The 24,736-nt window shown below is 55.0% G+C and overlaps 1 protein-coding gene across 1 annotated transcript in view; it reads right to left on the reverse strand.

The window, feature by feature from the left end:
* The window catches only part of LOC148593613 (zinc transporter ZIP11-like), a 55,763-nt gene that overhangs the window by 18,488 nt on the left and 12,539 nt on the right, over positions 1 to 24,736 (reverse strand). Inside the window, exons 5-6 of the mRNA XM_088530156.1 lie at positions 15,525 to 15,669; positions 902 to 1,072 (exon numbers count right to left, since the gene is read on the reverse strand). Of these exons, the coding sequence (XP_088386282.1) occupies positions 902 to 1,072; positions 15,525 to 15,669 (316 nt within the window). The remainder of the gene's footprint in view (positions 1 to 901; positions 1,073 to 15,524; positions 15,670 to 24,736) is intronic.

Below are 24,736 nucleotides of genomic sequence, written 5' to 3' on the forward strand. Positions count from 1 at the left end.
CTGAGGCCAAATCAGGGCACTTTGGCCACTGACCTGTAGCCACGAGGGGGGACACCAGGCCCTCCAGCTGTGGCCCTTCTTTCCCCCAGGTTTACAACAAATCAGAGTTAGGCAGAAAACCCTTTTCCTACTTGCCCCATCATTTGGGCCACAGCCTCAGAAAGACAGAGACTGAGCTGAGAGGGGAAAAAAAGGGGGAAGGAGATGAGGAGGCAGAGTGAGAGGATGGGAAAGGAAGAAGGCAAGTGTTTGAAAAGGTTGCCGGATTACTTTCCATACCACCAGGAATTGCAAAGCAGCTCAGTGTCATCAGCTGATATAAGTTTATCTCATCTTGAATCACTTTGTGTAACCTCGAAGCCTGAGCTGCTGGAACTGCGCAGCGCCGCGAGACTCGGGCTCTGCAGGTTCCCATCCTTTCTCATGCTCCATCCCTTCAATAGGAAAAGCCACAATTCCACATGTTCCAGTAGAATTGTGCTATAAAGGATGTTTCCTGCTGCTGTGTTGACCAGAGGAGATATAAGAGGAGACCAGACACCTCTGTAGTCTCAGCATTTTCAACATCCTCTTGGGTTTACCATTTTTGTCCACTACAGACTAGCACTACAGGGGGACCACGGACATCCAAGGAAATCCGTGTCTCTCCTCCAAACCTCCTTTTGGGACGAGGTTTTGCTTCCCAGACCTCGCGTGGGTTCAGCCCTCCACGCAGAGCCAGACTGAACATGACGGATCTCGTCACCGAGGCGCGCGGATCCCTGCCGAGCGCCATCTGTGAGCAGCAAACCGGTGACAAAAAGGGTGGCAGAGCAGAGAGAAACTGCTCGAAACCCTCCTGGGAACGGCGCCCGCCCGGCGGGACCGTCCCCGGGCAGCGGGGGCAGCAGACGGGGCTCACCTGGGATGTTGTGGATGGTGATGGCCAGGATGAGCAGCAGGATCCGTCTCCAGCTGCTGGCGCTGGGCGCGGGCGCCGCGTCCCTGGGCGCCGGGAGGGCCGCGGGGCCGTCGGGGAGGCCGCTGCCCGCCGCCCTCCGCCGCTGGTAGGGCTCCCCGTTCTCCCCTTTGTCTGCGGGGACAGAAAACACGGCCCGGTCAGTTGAGGGCATGAGGAACAGTCCACCCTCGCTTCCCACCCCCCGACAGAAAGGAGAAGCAAAAGGAAGGGAAACCCGACGCTGGCAGCGTGGGGAGGCGGCTGAGCGCGCCCCACCAGCCCCTTCCCCTGCGCTTCGGATTTGGCCGTGGTTTCTCCAGTGCAGCCTTCAGAGACCATGTCCAGGAGCCTGGAAAACCCCGGGAAGGGGAGGAAGTGCCGAACAGGCCGTTTCTGGGCACTGGGATTTTCCCCATGGCACTCAGCGAGCTGTTCCCGCGCGCCAGACACCAGCACCAGCTGGGGAGCAAAGCTCGCTCCATGGCTACTGAATTACCCCAGTGCCCGCCGCACGCACGGCAGCCTGGCACCGCGCGACACAGGCGTCTCCCAAGGTTCATCCTCCGGGGACACCCAGGCAGAGCAGCCGGAGCCACTGGAACAAAGTCTGGGCATGAAGAAACCTGGTTTCACCCAGCAAAACATCACCCGAGGTCATGCCACGCAGCACCTCTTTGCAAGTCTTACAGCTGCCTGCTGGAGGAGCGCAGGGAAATGCAGAATCTCATATCAACAACTTGTTTTTTTAACCCCTGACATTGCAGCGTTATCACAGCAGGACCCTGTGCCCGGCTCATCTTTCTCTGCAAGCTCAGGGCTCCCTTATCTGCTTCGCAGCCGCCCCAGCACAGGCAGGATTAACCATGTGCATAAGCCGCTCTCTTCCAGCCCAAGACCCGGAGCCGGGAGCCTCCTTTTGTCCGGCCTCTCCTCCCGGCTGCAGCCCAGTAAAATGCACCGTGGAGGGACTATCCATCCGCAGCGGGCTGGCCAGGAGAGCCGTTCCGCTCCCTCCTGCTCCTGCTCTTTGCTCTGGCAAACTCAGAGACACCCCATAGCACCGGAACTTTAGGGTGGGTGGTTTTTGTGGCTCTTTGTTGCCCAATTCCAGTTGTCCTTTTCCCTCATTTTCCTCGCCTGTGGATTTTATGGGATTGCCAATAAAGCACGCGCTCTCTGAGGACTCCTGCAGCAAACCAGAGCAAGGCTTTTGCTCGTGTTTAAACTTCAAAGAACAGATTTTCCGGCTTCCTCTTCCAGGCTTTGATCTCCACTCCCTGGACACTCGGCTGCGGGTGAATTTTTACTGAGAAAAAGCACGTTTTGCTGAGTGGGGGCAACGAGCATCAGGGGAAGGGCCCAGCAAAGGGCTGGCTGCCCCTGCCCAAACCGAGACCCCACGTGGCCTCGGAGGGACGTGGGCACCGGACACATGCACAGCTACGGGATGATAGGGCCTTACACGAGCTTCAATTTCCAGGGTTAATGGAAAGATCCAACGAGCCTGGCAAGGGACATGACCGACAACGTCCGGCTCTTGTGTTTCCTCCTCCAAATGGGAGCCGTGCGGCTCAAGGGCCATCGCACACAGCCTGTTTCGCTCCTTCCATCTCTTTCGCTTCCCTTTCTTTCAAGGGCCCACGAGGGTTTTGTTCGCTCTGCAAAGCGGTGCTGGCAAGAGAACACGCTGCATCCGAGCCCACCAAGGGGAGATTGCATACAGCCTAACGGAGCTTTCTTAAGAAAGCTAACCCTTCTAAGAAAGCTTAGCTGTGCTGCATGAGAGCTTCCACTTTCAGCTATTCCTGTTACGCTGGAAATCACCCACTTTGGCAGCTCTCACTCCTTCTTATCGAGTTTCCATAAAAGATTCATTTCACAACCCCGATGCTCCTTGCCCTGCTCGTGCCAGCAAGGAGTGGAGGCGTTTTGGGAAGATCACAGGGCAGCTCAGACGCACAACGCGAGCACCGCGACGGCAAGCGCTCACGCAAACCACCCGTGCGTTAGCAGAGGAAAAAGCAGCGATGCCAGAAGCAGGGGGACAACCCGAGCGTCATCCTCCCCTCTTTTGCCATATGTGAGCCCATATGGGTCACGCAGAACGAGTTTCATTTTCAGGGGCACCGGGGAAGAACAGGATCATTGGTGGCTCCCGCGCAAGCAGAGCCCCGAGCGTGCCCAGCTGCACCGGCTGCATCCCGCACGCACCGAGGGAAGGCAACAAAACAGTCATTACGGCTGCACACGGACTTGGCTGGAAACCAGGAAAGCCTCAATAGTCAATCGGAACAGCGATAAGAGCGAAACAAAGCGGGGGGTTCAATAGCTGACACGACTAGACAAGGGAGCTGGCAAGAACGCTGCCAAGACCAGCGTATGGCAAAGAATAAAGCGTGCCACACACGTTATTTCAACCCTTGTTCACAAAGAAGCCTCTAAATATTCTACATGATTTATTATTATTGAATTTCTTAGCAAAGCTGCAGGGCAGAGATTCTGCCAAAAGTCTAATTACATATGTGCAACCTACTGCATTTTTCATATCCTTTGCAGCCAACACTGGGGAAAGATAAATGGTTTTGAGCATGGCATAAGCTGCTGGCAAGTTGTAAAAACCAACCGACTTCTTATCAACCTGTGAAAGGGCTTTTTATTTCTGATTATTTCTTAATGAAAACTGTTTGCATTAGCTGTGAGCTCTCATCTACTGCATCTGCAAGCGGTGCCTGGGCAGACAAACAACCCGCTCGCCCTCGGCTCTCCAAGAGCTCTGTGCTTCCAACCCCAACATGCAGAGGTAACAGATTTCTCTTGCTTTTCACATCTGCTTGGAGATCTCCTCCTCTTACTCCCCTCCAACTCTCAGCGGGCCCAGTCGGGTCTCTCTCCTGCTGAAGCTCCCGAATGCTGAAGCTCAACACGCTCAAAGGGGCTGCAGAACCGGCACCGCTTTAACCGCCCCTGCGCATCCCTCTGCCCCGGGATGCGCCCACGGCTCCAACCTCGACCGCGTGGAGGAGGAAGAGGAGGCAGAGGAAGAAGAGGAGGCAGAGCCGGGCACTGCTCAGCCACGCGCTGCGGGTTCACTGCTGCCCACGAGGGCTTCATGCAAGGTACGTGGTGCTGAGGCTCACGAGAAGGGGTAAAGGAGGCAGGGAGAACCATTTGCTAAAATAAAAGTGCGTGTATATATGATATATACACATATGTACATATATATACATATGCATATAAATATAGATGTATATTATATAAATATATATTTGTATATATGTAATTTTGTATATATATATATGTATATATATTTTTTATATATATTTGTGTATATATATAATGTATACACACACATACAATATATATGATATAAATGATAACACGACAGGTTGACATCCCTTCCTGAGGCACAGAAAACAATTGCATGCTAAGTTCTGTGCCTTAACGGCCGAGATAAATCAAAATTACTTGCGAAAAGCCTCTGATTCCCCAGGGGCCCACAGCAACCCGAGCCGCCTGCAGAAACGCTCGCCCATGAAAATCCCGCGCTCCGCCGGCTCCGCTCGCCTTGCCGGCCTCCGCGCCGCTCCGTAAACACGGGATGCTCCGTTAGCTCCGAGCAGCGGTACCGAACGCTCCGGGGAGGTTGTGCTCCGTTCCTGCAGCACACGGGCTCCGGCTCGGATTTATCCTCCCCATGGAATGGGTTATGGCCCGGGCTCTGCTCATCCGAGGCGGCGCCGTCGGGACGTGGAGCCGAGTGGGTGCCGTGGGCACAGGCTGCCCCTTCCTTCCGATGGGACTTTGGGTCAGAAGGACGAGGAACGACCAAAACCTCCCTGCTCAGTGATGAACGGGGTTCCCAACCATATTATCCATGGGCGGGAGCAACAGCACGATGCTCGGTGTAATTACATGCACAAGGTCCTTTTAAGGAAACCAATCCGTATGAACTTCCAAGAGTTCTTTTAGAGAGCTCCCAGCAGATGCAGCGCCTTGCTGAATCACTCCACGCTGAAATGTTACACATTCGAGTTAATTTAATCACTTCAGAGGGCTGAGCAGCGCCTGGCTCTCTGATCCCTGCCAGGGAGCAGCCGCGTGTCTCCAGATGTGATGGATTTCCCAAAACACGCAAAAAAATTATCTCATTACCTGATTAAAGGAAAAACTGGCTTTTATGAGGAAATGCGAAGGGACCTGGCAGCCTCTTCACCTGGACAAGGGCCCTCCAGCCAGGGGGACCTGGAGGGAGCTGCTCCAGGTGCATTTGGCTGTTTGGCAGCTTGGCTTGTGCTTCGGGACATGGTTATTCCTTGCGGGATATCGCGGGGTCCCTCTCCGATCACATCATCTCCCCGGTCCCCACTGCCACCAGCTCTGCTGGAGCAAAAGGCATCGGTCCCCCTGGAGCCACTGCCACCACTCCCAGGCCTGCTTGAGAAACGAGGCTGTTCTGCACTGGAAAAAGGAACAAATCCACCGTTTCTGAGGCAAACCAGTGCAGTGCTCAGGGCTCTAAGCAGCGCGACCCCAGGTCCTGCGCGATCCATCCCGGTTCCCGCTGCGTTTTTGCTACTACTCCAACAAAATCAAAACCATCAGGCTGCTCCCAGCAGCACCATCCATCACCCCGCAGCGCCAAGATGGATAAATTGGGAATGTGAAGTCAGGACAGTTTTGCCTTTTTCTTTTTCCCTTCTCTTTTTTGCAGACAAGGCAGATTCCGAGCGGTTCGGGGTCCGCGGGGACACAGCTCCGCACAGGAGCCGCATCCCACAGGATCGGGGACATGACCCAGAGATGCTCTGGGGCTGGGAGAGCAAGAGGCCTCTTCCCACGCTAACAAAACCCTCCTTTTCTCCCCTCTCCTCCTCACAAACAGCACCCTCTACCTGCTATTAAACTCCTAATTTTGCTATTTCAGAGAGCCCCCAGGGTTGACCTTTTCTCAAATCCTGCTCCAGCGCTCGCAGCTCCAGACGAGCCCAGGGGAGGACAGCGGAGGTGCTGGAAAAACCCCGGGAAAGCCCAGATCCTGTTTAATCAGCCCAAGCCAAAGGCAGCACACGCGAGAAGCGCTCCTGGGCAGGAGGAGCGTGACGAGCTCGCGCTAATTATCTTTACATTGGAGCGCTGCTCGCGGCGGCTGTCGCTAGCACAGAGGATCCACCCCCGGCAGCAGCGGGAATGAAGAAATAAGCACCGTTTTAATTGCACATCGTTGCAAATTCAGTGTTATTTCCTAACGACTCCGAGGCAACGCACACCATCTGCTGCTGATCTGTCTCAGGGCCTTGCGGAGGCTCAGCCCTGCTCTTCCTTCCTCTCTCCAAGTGTCCGGGGCACTCGCAGCCCCGGGCCGGGAGCCTCCTTCCTGCCTTGCACAGGGACACTCGGATGGCAAAGAGGACACTGGAGCTGCAGGACCTCCGGATAACGCAGCTCAGGGGAAAAAGGTACAGATTTACGCTCAGCTTGCAACAGAGCAAGGAGCACTCGCCAAGGCTGCAGAAGGGAAAGAAAAAGAGGAAAAAGGGAAAAGACAAAAGGGAACAAAACAAAAGGGAGGGGGAAAAGCAGCTACACCCAGCACCAACAGCACGAAGAGGCAGCCGCATCGTAATGCAGTTGGTTAAAGCAGAGCCCTCAAAAGACACGAGGCCGGCAGGACGCCCGGACCCCGGGCACAGCTGGAGCCAAAGTCACTGCAGCCCCGCGGGGCCCGGAGGACGCTGAAAGCAGCTCCCTAAGGGGGGTTATTTACCGGGCAGCTCTCCCAGGAAAGAGTCTGGGATCTCAGCCCGAACTCGGCTCCGCAGGGAATCGCGGGACAGCGCCGGGTTCGGCGGGAAGCGCAGCCGGATGGGAGCAGGGCAGCTGCTCCGGCGCCGCTCTCCTTGCAAAGAGGCCGCAGGGAGCGTCTGCGCCTGGGGCCTCCTCTTCGGAAGAGCCCCAGCAGGAGCCCATCCTCTTCCATCACCGGAAAATCCCAAGGAAACGGGGCTGCCACAAGGGCCTGGCTGCTGCCAAAGCTTCGCTCCTGCCAGTGCCACGAGCAAGAGGCAGCGGAGCCCGGAGCTGCAGCTGCCCCGGCACTGCCAACGGGAATCATCCCCCGGGCGCATCCCGCTCCAGCCCGGCCCGCACGCGGAGCCAAGGGAGCGAACGGGAACCGTGTGGCAAGAGCAAAGCCCACGCGTGGCCACATCATCCTGACGGCTCCAGCACGGGGCACGTATCCAAACCCACCGGAAAGCGTTGCCGCTGCCGCAGCCTCCCCGACGGCACCGCGGGCCGGCCGGTGTGTCCAGCAGAGCCACCCTGGGTCTCGCGCGGGGCGCCGGACACCAGAAACGTCCTTGAGACCTTGCTGGAGCACGCGGGGCCGTCCCGCGCCCAGCGCCGCTGTGCAAGAAGCCAGGAAAGCTCCCGAGGGCAGGAATGCCACGCGCTGCCCACACGGAGCCTGCCAGGGCCAACACCTTGACAAGAGCTTAAAAAGGCTCAAAAACGCCAGCACGTTTGTTCCCGCTCCTTTGAGCGGTTAGCAACGCCTATTAGAAGTGAAAGATTTTGACGTTTGCAAGGGCAATTTAATAATTAAATCCCTTTCTAACATACTTATAAAATTCTTGCACATTGCATGCAATAATTAAGATTTAAGTATTGACTACATGAAAATATAAGTCGGGAGGTTAAAAAATTAAATTAAGCTTCATTGTACATGCCACAAGCTGCTTATTCCAGGGCTGCAGGCTAAAATAAATAAATAAATAAGACACAGCTGGTACACCCGTTTGCTCTGCATACGCACAGCTTTAGAGTCACGATAATGAAAGAATCTATTAAAAAAAAAAAAATCTAGGCATGCATTTCAGATCCCACTATCTGCACAATCCACACAACAACCACCCTGCGATTATCCCCTTTTCCCAATTCCCACGTGTCTTTGCAGCGGCTCCCGGCGCACGGCTCCCAGATTCCCAATAAATCAGGGAATGGAGTCGGCCTGGCAGCACGTTGCTAGGGATGGGAGCACAAGGGCCAGAGCCCCTGCGGAGCATCCTCTGTCCCCCGGCACCCGCAGGGTCCCCAGACGACACAGAGGCCAGCGGGGCTCGGGGAAACCCGGCTGCTCTTCCCTGCCATTTGTCCCAACATTCCCATCTTGGCAAACAGATTTTCCTTTGCTTTCTGCTGCCCGTTCACTGCCACGAGGCCTCAGCTGCAGGAGCTGCCGAATCCTCCCCGGGCGACGGCCCCGCTGGGCCCGAGGCCCCGTCCCGCGGATTTAAAGAGCGATCCGAGAGCAAACACGGCTTTATCAGCACGCTCGATACTCGTCTCTGGGAAGGCTTCCTAGCGGGAGGAAATAAAACATTGATTTTTAGTAAAAAAAAAAAAAAAAGGCATGTTCCACCATCCTGTGCCATATACCACGTGGAAGAGGGCGAGAGAGACCTGGACACAAACAGCTGTCTCAGGGCTCGATAAATCAAATCCCAAACGTGTTGAAATTGAAATCAGATCGGAAAGGAGCCAGCACCACAAACCACAGGAGAAAGCCCAAGATTAGGAAAAAACAAGCAATTGCCATTAAGAGGAAAGAGGAGTTTCCCGACCCTCCACAGGGCACAGCCCAGCGGCTACAAGCCCCAAAGCAGCCCCGTGTTCCCACGCAGTGACCCGTGCCTGGTGGCACTGCCAAGGGACAGGCGGGTCCCCTGCGGGGACACCGCAGCATCCCGCCTCACTGCTCAAGATCCAGCAGGACAAACCCCGTCACGCGCCGCAGGAAGCCACATGAACCATTCATGACACAGCTGTGCAACGTTTTATGCGCTTCATTATTAAAATGGGGGGATTTTCCCTCGTTTTCCGTGCAGTTTATGCCCTCTCCTTCGGACACGGATGATGCCCTCCATACACCTCAGGACCTTGCCCTGCTGTTTTCCCTCTGTGCATCCTGCCACAGCATCCAGTGCCTGCCAGAGCTCCTGACTGGCAGTTGCCTCCTCCGAAGCATCCTTAGGGTGGGTGAAAATCGCTCACATCTCCACTCAACTGGAGAAACACAGCTCGAAAATAAATAATTATCCTGTTTATTGAATGGAGCCAAAACCCGTCCGCTCCAGAGGCAGAAATCTGATTGCCGGCTCAGTTCAGCTTGATAAACCTTGGAGTTTCAGGGTTTCTCCAGCGCAGCTGCGGAGGGGAGGCGTTCTTCCCAAGCCTCTCTGGCTAAGCCCCTTCCAGGCTGCTCCCGGCTCCGATGGGATTTCCGCCCTCCGGAGAGCTCCCAACACACGAGACAGGCGCTCTGAGCACACGAAGGCTTTGAAGCGATGCACATCTTTGCAGATCTTCCTCTGGGGATGTCTTAATGTCCCATTACCTTGCTGAGGCGGGAGACTTATTACCGGAGCAATAAAACTTTAGAGGAGTAAACAGCAGTTAGAACACAGGGGCCTTTTCCTGCGCATTGGCCCCATCGCTGCTCCCTGCCACGAGCTTGCACACACAACCTGCATGCGTGTGCACATGCGTGTGCATGTATGTGTGCATGCACGTGCACACACGTGCACAGACGCATCCCGGACCCCTCCTCGAGCTCTGCCCTCGCACAAAAGCCCACGCGGGCCGGCGGGAGCCTCTGGAGACGGCGGCATCGCGGCCCGCAGGGAACGCGGCAGGCGGCCGGGCGGCGTGACTCGGCTGAGGATGGGAAATGAGGGTTTGAGCAACTTGTTTTATACAGATGCCGGATGCAGAATTAAAATTGAGCAAAAAGCCCTAACAGACTGTCAGGTGTCGCCAGGAAATTAAAGCACCTCGGTAATATTGCATAGAATTAACAAGACTCAATTTGGGAAATGACTCCTCTGATTAAGGGGCATAAGCACCAGAGAAAACATCTCCACAGCTTCCACACTTGCTAATAGACCTGATTTCGAGGCACAGGTCTTAACCAGCATGTCACTCAACAGGCTTTAATTAGCCGCATAGATTAACAAATCATGGTTAAATATAATGAGCACGGAGCGCAGCACTGAGTACAGGCTGCGGATGCCACCCCTGTTCCCGTCTTGGGGATGATTCCCATCCGGAGCGGCCACATGGACATGGCAGCTCCCAGCTCCAAGAGCAAAGGGAGCCACTGTCCAGCCAGGACCGAGCAGAGGACAAAGTCACCAACCGTATCCCAGGTCTCCATGAGAGCCCTTCCTTAAGGAATCCTGCAGCTGGAAGCTCCCCCTCTTCCAGGGACACCCGACCTCTTTAAGACCTGTCACCATTGCAAAAAGGCACCGAAAATCCAGGGAACGTGGACGTGCTTTGCCAGCGCTGCTGCAATCTGCTTTCCCTCCTCCTCCCTATTAGCAATAACACAAGCATCACTATGTGTGAAAACAGGCTCGCGGCTCCCGAGGCAAGGTGGAAATGAGCAACGGGAAGCAGATGGGATGGGCAGCCCGGAGAGCCCCTCTCGGCACCGCTCCGAGGCGGGAAAACGGTGCCGGCACCGCCCGGACCGCAGCAGGGAGAGCTGCCTCCCCCCGCACCGCTGGCATTTACTGAAGGATCAGCCCGCGAGCCGTTGGAAATCCCAATAACTTCCATGCACGGCGAGTCCGCTGAGCTCCGGGATTTATCCACTGCGGCTTTAGGGATGCGCAGAAGCGCAGGATTTGATCCACTGCAAATACTTCCAAGACGTTTTTAAGCACAGCCTGGGAAGTGGAGCAAAAGAAGATGTTCAGGCTAAGAGACAGTCTGACCAAGCAAATGGGAATGAGCTGCCAGGCTTCATTTAGCCTCGAAAAATCAAAACTCCTAATCCAGGGAGTGAGGTTCTGACCAGAATAATAGGGGTACGAACTCCATTTGAAGAAGCAATTTTATCAGTTTGTGCTAATGGGCATCAGGCTTAGGTGCTTTGATTTTTTTTTAAACGCTTTGTGCATACAAATTCATATTTAGTTTTGATTATAAAAAGCAACTGCAGAACCCAGTCTGAAAGCGATGGTCAATAACCATTAGAAATGCTCCAGAACAGGGCATTAGAATATTTTTAAATCAATATAGCCATTGCCAGAGGCACTCATCATTAAGGCTGGCTATTAAAACCCAAAATGAATTGATGCTTCTTGAAAGCAGCAGTTTTCCCAGCTCAGGAACAGGCCAAGCGTGGTGCGAACGAGTCAACGCCATTACGAATGCGGTGGAGCCCTCCAAACCCTGCAAACGATCCATTTTGCATAAGGAGCTTCACGTTATGTAAGTGGTAATGACTTAATGAACCTTGCAGATGCACGCGAAAGGCTCCGGCTCAATATTAGCACCATGAATCACGGCGGCTCCGGGGCTGCACGGATCCCGCTCGTCCTCCTCTCCTTGCAGCCCAAGGAACGCGCCGGCAGCATCCAGGGCGAGCTGCAGACACCGCTCGTCTCCTCGTTACGGGATGGGCAGTTCTGATGGAGGAGTCTTCCTGCTCTCCCCATGCTCCAGGAGGAACGTAGGTCAAACAAAGGAGGTCATAGACGGAGCAGAACAAGCCCAGACTTGGAACCGATGCTCCCCGGGCAGGAGCATGCCGGCTGCTCCATGGCTGGGACCGCTGCATTCCGCTTCCACACACGTCTTGTGCTCCTCGGTTGTCCCCACGTGCTGGAACACGCTCCGGGAGGGCCACAAGGAGCTTGGAAACATCCATTTTCCGAACTACTTCAGCGTATCCCGAACGCTAACGGCAGCTTTCCCGGCTCCGTCGGCTCAAATGCGGCTGCACAGTGCACAGCAAGCGAGAAGCTCTCCGGCTTCCGCTGAAGCTAATGGAAACCCTGAGCAAACAAACCCGTATTTCAGACGGAGCAGGGCAAAGAATGGATTTCACGGCTACAAGGACACAGGCAGATGAGAGGCAAACAGTATCCACACGGCTCCCAAAGCACAAACACCAGCCCCTCCACTCAACCCTCTCTTGCTCTCATCTCCGAGGGTTTTGCTGCCTCTTTATCTCACCAGCTCCTTCTCTTCCTTTCACCAGAAGCTTATTTCATCATTAGGCAACAATAACCATCTAGGCGCTGATGAACAACCCCACGTGCACACAGCCTGCTCCTCTCCTCCGTACTCCACGGCACAACCTTGATGCACAATAATTCCTTTGAAAGGGAAGAAAAAGAAAAAGCAACGCAGAGAGCGCTGAAATCCTCAGAAAGCGGTGGAAAATCAGAGTATAAAACTGCTTATAATGCAGCTGAGGTGACGCAGGCCAGGTCTGGAGGACGGCAGGGCCAGAGTCCGTTCCAGCTGCGCTCCGACCAAAACACCAGGTCCTGCCTCCACGGCCAAGGGCTGCACGGTGCTGCTGCTGCCTGACAGAACAGGGCGAAATTAAGAAAGAAAACACAAATTAAACGTAGTGGGATTCGTCTACGGCACCCCCAAGCCTCACGGTTCATTTAACTAGCAAGTTTAATGAAATCTCATTTCTTAAGCACGCTATTTCAAACACTGGTATTTTCTTTTTCTAATCACTATTCCCGCATGGATTTGCTTGCTGAGCATCGACATGGCAATGCCAGAGCGCCGTTCCCTAAGTCACGCTCTGCCAAAAATCAATCGAGTTACTGAAACGAACCCGCATTCCCCTTAATAACATCAGTAACTCCGCAGTGCCCAGGGCACGAGGCTGCACGTGCAGGACATCCCTCCAGCTCGGCACACGGGCTGCTCGGCAGGGACTCACCCTTCTGTTGTGAGAAGCAAACTAAGCACCCAGGACATGGGGACCACAGTGTGACACCTGCCAGGGACTTGCCCCAGCGTCTAGCTCAGCTCACCACCTCGTCCCTGTCATTCCCGGCAGCTGGAGCATGGAGCAGCCGTGGGCTGGAGCCAGGGCAGAGGGATGGTCCCGGTGCTAAGCTGGGATGAGACTCGATTTTACCCTGTTTTACCCTGGGCACTTTGCAGGCTGCTCTGCTCTGAAATCCTCCACCACAAGCTGCCTAGAAAGCTCTTCCCGGGACACGGACAGGGCTTCTCCTGCAGTGTTGCAGGGGGATATTAAAGCACGGGCGGAGGAGGCTGCTGGGGAACATCGCTGCCCTCGCACTCTTCCGTAATCCGATTTGGAGCGGCATGAATCATTCTGCACCAGGACACAGCAAGGCATCAACATCCTGCCCTGCCAAACACAGCGTTTCCAGGAGCTGGAGTTACCGCTTCGATGCGACGTGGGGCGAGATCCCCTCCGAGGAGCGCCCAGCACCCGTGTCCCACGCGGCTCTCCTTCCAGGGCGGGAAGCTGGCCCTCCGGGGCTGCAGAATTCCAGGGAAGCAGCAGCCTGCAGTGAACTGGCTGGAAGTCTTTGCCCTCGTTTGCAGGTCTGCAAGCTCCTGTGGTTCGACACGTCCCCGCTCTTGGGGGGACGTTTGGGGGCTGAGCCCCTCCTGGGTCCCCATGGGCAGCACGGGAGGAGGCTTCACCCGTCGGCACCAGAAACCAAGAACCCTCTGCGTTTGCACCAGCCTGTGCCAAGGGAGGCACAGAGGCACCGTTACGTCTGCTTCCTACCCAGAGACACCGAAGACAAGGCTGGCTTCTCTTCACTTCATAGCAATTAAAGCCTAGTGATTATCCCACTCTTTAAATACTGTGTCTAGACACACACTTTTCCCTGCAGTTCAAACCAGATCTGCCCGTGCTCTGCTTCACACAGCCTTTTTTCGCCCAACAGAGGGACGAGGGATCGACCAAATCCTTGCGTTTCCTCCATCCTCCTTTCCACAGGTCTAAAGGACCCTTCTACAAGGATCCCCCCAAGCAAGGTGGGCACCCCTGAATCCCAACCAGCAAGACCACAGGCACCTCGGATGCTTCACTCTGCATTTCCCTCTTCCTCCAGCCCTTTCCATGCCAGGTCCCCTCCTCTGCTGGGCGGCATCCCTGTGCAGCCACGGCAAACGCAGGGCATTCCAGGGCTTGCTTTGGGATTTTTGCTTCTTTCCACCGTTTTTAGTATTTTAAGATGTGTAAATATGAAGTAAGGATCAATAATTCAGCCATGATTAAGCCTAAAGTGTCCCAGTAAGACGCACCCGTTAGACTCAGAAAATATCCATGATGTTCCCGAGCTCTTCCCAGAGCACAGGCGGGAACACGGAGCTGGAGCGCGCAGCCCGCTCCGAGGGCACGGGGCGGCTGCTGGAAGCACCGAGTGCATCGCGGAAGCACAAGAATGAAACAGCAAAAGACAATAAGAGAATTAACGTATTGTAGATCCTTAATACAATTTCCCCCGAGAAAGAAAACCAACAGAGCCTAATGGAAATTTTCTATTCTCAAAACCATTTGCATTGTTTTTGTTTGCAACTAAGAGACGATGAAAACATAAAATCCCAGCAGTTTAATGGACTGGAAAATGCAGGGGTATTTACTTTTTTAAAAAAAGAAAAAAATAAGTTGCATGTAGTGTTTTGACCTTACAATATATCAAAAACCTTGCAACAGCCTTCCTGACTGCAGGGCTAGAAGCAGCATTCAAGTCTGCACTTGTCCTGGGAGCTTAAAGATATCAAAATCCTTAAAGCCACTGGAGCCAAGCACAAGGGATCCTTCCATCCCTTTGGAAAACTCCAGGATGACATTTGAAAACCTGAAGGACCCTGTGGATTTGAACCACTTCATGAAAAAAAAAAAATGCAATTATACAATGGAGTAAAATAACACAACCTGATTTAAGAGGCTAATGCAATTCTTTGCAAGAAGGGGGTCATTTCTTCATCTCAATCTGCTCTCAGTTATATTCCAGAAATTGTAAAGTGTCATTTCACATTCTTTCCAACTAAGAAAAAGCAGGAGAGCAGTAAGATTCACTTACTAAACCACATTGTCTTTTGTCTGCTGAAAAGCTGTTAACTAGACAAGGAAAATTTGCATGAGGTGAATTCTGCCTGGCAACAAGAGCAGGATCCAGGCCTTAGAAAGGGACATATCCCAGCCCCACAACTGGGAAACCTCACCAGCTTCCACCACCTTTGATAAGGAGGTTTTTTTTTCCTTTAGAAACCATGTAGAGAAGAAATATCTGTCAACAAGACATTTTATTCCACACTTTGGCAGCTGAAATTCTATTAACCTCCAGCATAAGGAGTGACAAAACGACTGCCAGTCATAGTCTATAATTAGGTTGGGTGGTTGAGGGTCACTGTAATGGGTCACCTCCAATGTGACACAAGTCGGCAAGGGCAGGCTAAGCCCTCCCTGCGCCCACGCTGAGGATAAACTTATCTCAAGCTAAATCAATGATTTCATTTCCCTGGTGGACGAGATATCTAATTACCAATAATTCATAGGCACGGACAGACATGCAAGTGGTTTTGAGAAGGCAGGATTCTTGCAGCAAGAGCCAGGCTGCGCGGACAGAGATCCAGAACGGGGAAAGAAGGCGCCCTGGGCATGCACAAGTCAAAACCGATCTAATTTCAACCACATACGTTACAGTCTAGGTGCCACTTTGGCAGGGGCGTTGCGCCCGCCCGCTCTGCGGTGGGTATATGACAGGATGCTTGCCTGGATGGAGCCCAGCTCTACCTATCCGGATGGACAGCTCGCTCTCGTACTCCGGCTCGTGGGTGGCTTCGTGCTCATATTTTTCCTTCACTGCTCGTGGGCCACAGCTCAAGGCAAAGGCTGCGTGGGGAGGTCCGCTGAAACCCTGCAATGCAAGAGAGAAACTTAGGTCTTTCACACATCTCCCCACCAGCGTTCTCCTGGCCCATCTTCAGGGCAGCTTTGGCTCATGTGGTTTGGTTCCTTGTATTAACTGTGTATTTCCAGCAGAAACATCAATAAAAACAGGGTTACCAGGAGCAGAGGGCACGTGCGTGAGCTAGAGAAAGGCAATACCCCAAACCTGCAGTGTGCTTGCAGCAAGAAACAAATGCACAAACACCCCAAAATCAACCTGGAGACCGGCAGAGCCGGGAAGGACGCTGGCTATTGCCAGCCCTGCCAAGCCACTGCCGAGCGCCAGGCTGCTGGGCTGTCCCAGCCACCTCGTGCGGAATCCGGGTGGGAATTGGGAAGAGCGAGCGCTACATCCAGACAGGAGCACGCACAAGGACGTTCAGATTGTGCTCCGAGAGGGCCTGGTGCTCCGGGGCGCTCAGGCCCTGCTGACCTCAGGAGCAGTTTGTTTTGCACCTCGGTACAGTTTGTTCAAGGCAGGTCGAGTTTGCAAAGGAAATGGCTTGAATGTGTTTCCTCAGGAACAAAACGAGGAACTTGGGAATGAGGCCCAGAGCCACACTGTGTTATCCCAGGGGAACATCCCAAGGGCTCAGTCAAACTTCCTGCACCAGCAGGCCACTTATAACCTCCAAAAACAGAGAAGGGCCAGAACCAAGAGCTGCAGCTACGGGCGAGGGCTGCAGAGCATCTGGGCAGCCTCCCCACAGTGATGGGGACCACGTCGCTGCCAGGGGAGCTGCTGCAGGAGCCTCCTGAAAATCAGCTGCAATGCAAGGATGCACTGGGGTCTATATCTGCAGCAGCCAAAAAAAACTCCAAATAGAACCCCAATAATAATAATAATAATAATAATAATAGTTAAAAAAAAATGGTAGACGCTGTTTCTGCCTTCGTGTTAACAGATGGCTGGGAGAGGGGGCCCGCTCCGCGAGCATCCCAGGTCTCTGGAGCAGGATTCCTGGCCACGGCAGGGTCACCCAGGGAAGCAGCAGCGTGCCGGATGGCAGGGAACAAGCCGGGGCCGGTAACAAGAGCCTCCGCGAGCAAGGTCACATTAAACAAAAATAAAGGTTAAAGATGAATAACTAAACGGTCCCTTCTCCCCTCCTTCGCCCAGCACAGCCCGAGCGCTGCTATGAACATGGAGAGCACGGGGCGCTGCGTCGGCTGCTGCACTTTAATGTGCAGTGCTCACCCGCGCTCACCCGCGCGCCAGGGACACGAGGGGCGCCGGGCACGGACACAGCGGGCAGAGGTGCTCAGGTTTCCCAGCTCGTCACAGGGAGAAGCGACAGGAACGTCAGCGTCGCCCCCCAGTCCTGATAGAGCAGGAAAAGGTCAAAAAGGGGAACTCTGGGCTTGCCCTGCGCCTTGCATTTGTGCTTTGCTGTCACCTCCTGCACGTGAAAGCACCTAAAGGAAACCGTCCTGCAAAAGGAGCCCGGCGTGGCCAAAGCTGGACATGACCCCGCGTCCGGAAAGGGAGCAGCACTGCCTGCAAGGACAAGGGCAGCCCTGGGAGAGCTAAACATGGGCACCTCCAGCCAGATCTGTACACCACCAAGCCTAAGCACACCCGGGCAATGCCCACGCGTGGCATGGGATGCTCCCGTCCTTCTCCCCACGCAGCAGCCTCCCCCTTTGCCAATGCCCCACATCGCCAGGGGCGCAGGGGACGCCATGCAGGGCATGGCCAAGGGCTCTCCTTGCACGTGGGCAGTGCCAGCCTTACGGCCCACGGTGCACGAGCAGCTTTGCACACCCCAGCATCGCCCATGGGCAGAGCCAGCCGCGTGGCACCAACGCAGAGCGGCGCTGAGCGCCGCTGCTCCCGGTGCATCAAGCGCGTCCACGGACCCGCTCACATCAAACCGACCTGGAAGAGGCGTCCGATGCTCGTGGCGAGGCCAGGCCATGTCCCCACCAGTGGGCACGGGCGGCTGCGGCGGTATTAGTGACCTTCAGCAAAGCACGCGGTTTATTCCAGCTGCGAGCGCTCTGAGTCATTTCACTCGGGTCCCTGCATGGGTCCCTTAATTGGAATGTGTCCGTGGGTTAAAAAAGCATTAGAAAGAGGAAAGTCAACCCCCATTAATTAGTGCGTGCCGCTAATTAGCGCTAACTGAAATAACCACGGGGGCTGATTACTTCCAAAAGCCCGAGGCAGCGAGAGGCTTGGGCAGGAAGATTTGGAGGAAAACTCCTGTGGCCACGGGAGCCCCCGCCGAGCCAGCGTCTGTTTGCAGAGCTGCAAGGGGGAGCTCGCCGCCTTCCACGGCCTCTCGGAACAAGCACAGAGGAAAACGTCCCCTGTGGGGACAGCAGGGACGGCTCCTGCCTCCCCACACATCCCACATGTGCTCAACGGGCAGATGTTGCTTTCACTGCCGAAAGCTGCGCCCATCTACAGCTAATCCGCGTGGAAACGAGCCCCTCTGCTCCTAGCATCCTGGACCGCCTGGGAATTGCCGTGGGAAGGACGTGTCCTCCGCTAGGACCTCAGGGTGGAACCCCCAGGGTCCCTCCCCGTGGAAAGGGGGCTCCAGGTTCACTCGGCAGCAAAGGGACCTTCCCAGCAGTGCCGGCCTCCCTGCAGACCACGGGGATTTAAAACCCCACTTTTAAAAAACAGTTCCAAAAGAACCGGACCATGAGGGACACCCTTCAATAACCTGCTTTTCGCCACCCTCCCAGCACATCAGAGCAACCCCGACCCCACGGGCTTGGCTGGGTGCAGATCGCTCAGTGCGAACCCTGCAGGTGCTGAAGGTCAAGGACGCTGCTCTTCAACTTCGTTTTCTCCTGCTTTTAACCCAATAAGTGCTCCGGCATCTCCAGAAGAGGCTCCCCGGACGCAGCAGAAATGAGAGGTTTGATGCACAAACACGTTCCGCGCGCGCTGCCGCAGGAAAAAGAGCCGGCGTGAACTTTACCACCTTATTAAAGGAAAAGAGAAATGTTTCTGACCTGTCAGGCTGCTAACACAAACAGCATCAGAGACAGTAATAAGCCAGGGCCTGATGGTGCCCAGAGGCTCTCACTCCGTGCTTATAAAAAGAGAAAAAGCGATAACAGAGCGGAGAGCAGGAAGCAATAACTGGAGCAAGGAGGTGGCGTGGGGAGCGCAGCCCTCGGCGCGAGCGCGCACGGACCCGCCGCCCCGCGGCCACGGTGACGGGCGCAGCGCCCAGGCCACCTCTGGTGACGAAACCAACGGCTGCACTTAGCAAAGCACCGAATCTCCACCTTCTCTTAGGCGAGTATATGGGTCAGTATTCAAAAAACATGTAATAGGATCACGTGGAAGAAAAGACAGCTCCCCTGGAAATGACTTGGCTATCTAAGAGCACCGTTTGCACACAAAGCATCAGCCTGTTGTGTTACGTGGAGCAATGTCACCAAGGGTTCCCTCATCCCCGCGGGACTCGCGTGTGACACTCTGAGCGAGCACGAGATGCTGCAGGCCCCATGGTGACACTTAGCTCCTCCTGCTTGCTGCCCACGCTGCTCCAGAGCCAAAATACAGCTTAAAAATACAGCTTCGGGGGCTTTTTTCTTTAAAAAATAATAATAAAAATGGCCATCCGGCATCTGCCTCGTGGGCTCCCAGGGCAGCCGGTGCCAGCACAAGTGCGGGGCTGGGGCTTCCAACCTGGCAGAGCAGGACGGGACTCCGAGGATGATTTGGAAGAAAATCAGCAACGAGGGCAGCCTCAAACACCTCCTCCAGCAAGGGAGGCTGCAGGGAACCGGAGCAGCTGGTTACGGCAACACAGGAGCCAGCCCAGAGGAGAGCTCCAGGTGAGGATGCGTCCTCTTCTCCAAGGACACGGGTGGATACACAGGATGGGACGGGAGGATGGAGGCGCCGGCTGAATCCAGGTGCTGCTGCGAGGCCGGGCACTGCGATTCTTGCAGGTTTGCCAAGGAGGCCAGAAGAGACGATGAACCTGTGATGTGCTGAGAAGGGGCTGCACGGAGCAATATCCATGGAAAAAAAATGCATGGAAAGCCATGCCCAGTGCTCGGGCTCCGGGTGGGCACCAGCAGCCCCGGGGCCACCACGGCAGCCAGGAGCTGCCACCAGCCCAAATCCCATCCCCTCCGGAGCTGCAGCTCCCATGACCGGCAGGGAAGGTCCAGGCAAACCCAGTGTTTCCGTGGGATTCGCTCCGGCATCGCGAACGGCGGGAGGCACCGGCTGCGGCCGGCACGCAGCTCCAAGCGACCTGGCACCAGAACTGCCCCTAACACCTGGGAGCAGGGCCGCTTAAGAGAGCATTAGGGAAGGCTGGTATCAGTTTATCTCTAACTAATGGAGTGCTACTGCAAGGACATTTTATTCACTGCTAATTATGAGCTGCTTTGATAACTCCTAATTCTGCCGGAGCGCACGCGGCGGCGCCTCTGCCCCTCGGGGCCGGGATAAATCACGGCCGCTTTGCGTCACGGCAGACGAGGGCCAGGGGACAGCAGGGACATCTGTGCCACAGACCCGTGTGACAGAGCCAGCAGAGAGAGCGTTTGTCCCCCAGCCACCCCAAGGCAAAGGTGCCTGTGTCGGATTTTGGGATACCGGAGGGGTGAGATGCAGGAGAGCATCTGACAGCACCAGTGCCGCCGGGCACCGCAGAGCAGGGCAGGATGGAGAGCCATGAAAATGCATCTTTTTGGCCAACACTCCTATTGAAAGCATGTTTTTGGTGCTGGCACGTCTCACTCAGGGCTTGGGGCTTTCTAGGAGGGAGGGAAAATCCAGCAGGAATGTTGCTGGCAGCCAGGCGGGCAGGGCGGCCGGCGCGGCGCGGAGCACACGCGATTCCCCAGGGCTGGCGGAAACCCAGGGGGCTCGTTGCAAAACGTGGTGTTTTGCAACAGCAATGTTTTGCATGGCAGAAAGCGGGACGTTTCTGCAACCTCTGCGCTTACAAAAACAAGAGCTTGCTAATATTTTTGCTGCTTTCTCCATGCGATCCAGGAAAAATAAATAAACGCCTTGCAAAACAAGCGCAGCCCAGCTCGGTAACAGCCAGGGACAGGGCTCACCCACCCCCTTGCCACCAGAAAGCTCAGAGACACCTCGTAACACAAGCAGCAAATTTACTTATTGCACGAATGGCTTCCCCCAAGCAACATTTCAGAGCAGACAAGTCTCATCTCCCTTCCAAAAGCACCAAAAAAGTCATTTCTCCCTCAAGGACACAGAAGGGGGCACAATATTGCACCCCTTTTCCTTCCTCCCAAGCAGGAGCCCCTCCATACATAAGGGGAAAGAGGAAAAAAAGGAAGAAAACCCACGTTTAGCACAGAATCACAGATGTCTAAGTTCTTTTGGCTGCAACCACCGGGAGCGCTCCCAACCCAAGCCAGATAAAACGCTCGGATAATCCCATGGGAGCCGCCACAGCCAGAGCCTCCGGGACACGTTCCCGAGGACGCGGCTGCTCGGCCAGCGCGGCGCTTCCAGGCTTTAATTGTTAGCAATAAACCTTGAAGCCTGGGATGGGATTAACGAGGTTTTCTCTCCACACGCTCATTAAAGCCTAATCAAGAGCAGTTTTGCATCTTTTCTCCCTCCTGCCTCTCCCCCAGCCTGTGTATTTGTAACACAGCAACGTGTATTTTTACAGTCCTTTCTTATGCAAGGCTTTTTGCAACAGTAAAAGGAAAAACAAAAAAAAAAGCAAACAAAACTTCAATTAACAGCTCATTTTTGCACAATATTTCTCCATAATGATTTGCTAACAGCGTAGATGGAATTAATGGCAAAGAGCAAGCAAAGCCTGGCAGCTGCTCCATGGCACGAGGCCATGAGGGCTGGGGACACAGGACGCCAGGGACACGGGTCCTTCGGGGATGGTGACGAGCAATGAGGTCCCCAGGAGACAAACATCATCCCTTGGCTGTGACATCTTCTTTAGTGACATCAAATGACACTGCTTTTTTGCCAGCCCTGCAAGTCACCTGCAACGACCACCAAAAGGGCGACAAAACCCAGGGGAGACGGCGGCAGAGCCGGGAATCCGGGAACACCTTCCCGGAGAGCAGTGTCATAAATCGCAGGAGAGGCCCTTCGCTCTCATCAACTAGCCCAATTAATTTATGGCTAATTCATTACAAGAAAGCAGTGCAACGAGGGACAAGGAACTGCCTAATTTCCCCCAGGGAGACATTAAGCAATTTCCCTTTCTTCGCAAGCCGGAGGGCCATGAATCTTGCCTGGGGGACGGTCCCGGCGGAGGCAGCCGAATCCCGAGCTGGGAACGTCGCTGCCTCCTCCCCAGGCAGCCCCTGGAGCTGCCCTCGCCCCGAGTTCTCGAGGGAATCGCAATCCAATGACACAAAGCCCAGCAGGTCCCCTGAAATCCAGCCTCTTCCCAGGAAATCCAAGGGAATAAGCCCAATTTCCAGCATCTCCCTCCTCCGTGGGCTCTCCGCGCAGGGATCGGGATCCGGTTCTCCTCCCTGTTCTTGTTTTGCCAAAGCCACCAAGAGCCACTGTGGCCCCTCACTCAGGGCCGGCTCAGGCAAACCGCAGGTCCCCATTTCCGACAGGGAATCATGCGCGGATGCGGCACAACCATCCCGGTTTTCCTTCACCCAATTCCCAGCCCCAAGCACAGCCCAAACCCGGAGGGTGTTTGTGGCTCCAAGGCTCCTCCATCCATCCCTCGCTCCCGAGGCACCCCCAACACCCCACAACAGCACATCCAACACCCGCTGCACACCCTCGCCAGAAACAACAGCCAGCAAGGAGCTGAAGGGTACCCAAAACGGCTTTTTCTCTACAAAATTCAATGCGTTCTCAAAATTTGACTGAGGAATGGCAGGCCTTTGCAGCACTGCTCCCCTCCCGCTTGCATCTTCTTCTCTGGAATCTAACCACTCATTAAATACCATTTATTCACATGTGTGATATTTAGCTCACCTACAAACTCATGATGGGTCTTAAAAGACACGTACAAAGGCAAGGCAGCAAAACGAGTCACTCGAGCCCGCAAATAGCCCGGAAGAGGCAGACTGGGCTCATCCAGGTAGTTTTTCAGTTTCCATTAGCTCTGAAGCCTGAGAATAATAGATTAAAATCACATCACTCTCACCCTTTCCTAGATAATTGGAGCATGATAAAAGGCGGAGGAGGCGACGCACGGTGCGGATTTTCACACGCCGGCTGCAGCACGTCGCGGCGCGCACGCGGCACGGCCAGCGGCCCGGGCGCCCGCGCTCGCCCACGCCGGCCTGCACACTGGGATAAAGACGGGATTGATGTGGGCAAGCGGAGAGGCTGGGATGGGGAAGGGATCCCCCTCCCGAGCCCGCGGTCCAGGTGCCTCGAGGAGGGGGACAAGGCCGAGCGGTCCCTGCCGTGGGGACGCGCCGGCTCCTGGCAGCTCCTCTCCAATGGATCTTCTTCTTCAAGCGAATCCGGGTGACTCACGGATTCCTCCAACCCCTGCATTTATAGATGCGAGCAGGGCCTGATGCCAAGCGGGTGCGGGAATCCCGAAGGATCGTGTGGACGGGAGCAAGGGCCCAGAAGGGGGACGCAGGCACCTCCGAATCCCCCTGAGCTTCTCCCCGCTGCAGGCAGCGTGCAGAGGGACAGCACGTTGCAGCCGGCAGGATTTGGACACGTCTCCAGCAGGGCTGCCAATTTGGAAAGCCAGGAAGACGCTGGTTAGCAGGGAATATCCCTTGGGATACCTGCGGCTCCAGGGAACCCGGGTACCTGGAGCCCTCCGGCTCCGCTCTGCACCCACATGGAGAACAATCCGCTGCCGAGGCGGCTCCCTGGCTGCCTTCTGCTGCCCGCAGGCACGAGCCTTAAAACAACAAAAGACAGGGAGCAAATTCCATCAGCAAACACTCGGATGCTGCCCAAGATGGAAGGAAACCATCTCTCCCAGCAATACATTCCTCACAACATATCCCTCTTCCCGTTAGCACTCGACTCCTCCGGCATATGGAAGGAGATCTCTTAGCCCAGCGTGTCTTTTCTCACAAAATTGATTCTCCTTTACAATTCCAGGCCAGGCCCCGAGCAGCAATTGGAATTCAGCGAGCAGAGGCCAAGGCGCAGAGCAGAGCCCTGCGCTGCAAAACCCATGCAGGGAATCAGCACTGAGCCCCCGCGCTCCCAAAACCAAGGGCATCAGTGCAGAAACACCGGGCAGTGCAGGAGCACCCGGGACATGAGGAATTAAGCCAGGGTCTCCCACTCACAGCTCGTTTTTACAGCATGATTTTTTCCCGTCCTAATTGCCCATAAAACACTGATGTTGGAGCAGGCCACGCGGGCAGCCGCCCCTACAGACCCAGCGAGTGCAGGATGGGAGGGCAGCCCCAAACTGGGGTCGGGGCAGCTCTAGCTTGAAGGCTTTTGGGTAATGGTTTTTAAAATACTTAATGCAAAAGACAGAGCTATGATCAAAAGCAGCTGACAAATTGCACAGTGGAAGTACTTTGTCTCCATACCATTTCCACTTTGGAAAAATCAGTGTAATCACAACTTAGTGCCCCCCTCCTGCCCTTTTGCTTTAAATGTCCCCTCTCCTCTGGCTTGGGGCAAGAGCCTCTTATTAACTTATCTCTATCAGGACACAAGGTGCCACCTTGCTGCATCCTGCCCAGGTGCTCCAATTCCTAGGCTGGTGCTGGAGCTGGAAGGGGAAGAACCTTTCCAAGAGGAAGACCTTGCCCGGCCTCCCGACGAGGCACCCGGGAAGGCTCCCTCCCTGCACGGTCGGAGTGAGATCCCTCCTTCCCCCTGGTGGAAGGGGCCAAGAAGGCCATGGAAAACAAGCGGAAGGGCGGCCTGGATAACCCTTGGCCATTTCTAGCTGCCTTGCATCCAATTCACACGTGGAGGAAAGGCGAAGGAAAGGCTCTCCTGGTGCCCATGTGGCCTCCTGCTCTCATCTGCATGCATGAAGGGATCCCCATTCCCGGCACGCTTCCCTCTCTCCATCACTTACACCTCCGAGCGCTTAATTTCACCTGCCAGGAATCCCCAAGCTGCAGGGAAAAAGGGG

Source organism: Tinamus guttatus, unplaced genomic scaffold (assembly GCF_059628265.1).
Source record: "Tinamus guttatus ecotype Peru unplaced genomic scaffold, ASM5962826v1 Tinamus_guttatus_pri_ptg000363l, whole genome shotgun sequence".
NCBI lineage: Eukaryota > Metazoa > Chordata > Aves > Tinamiformes > Tinamidae > Tinamus > Tinamus guttatus.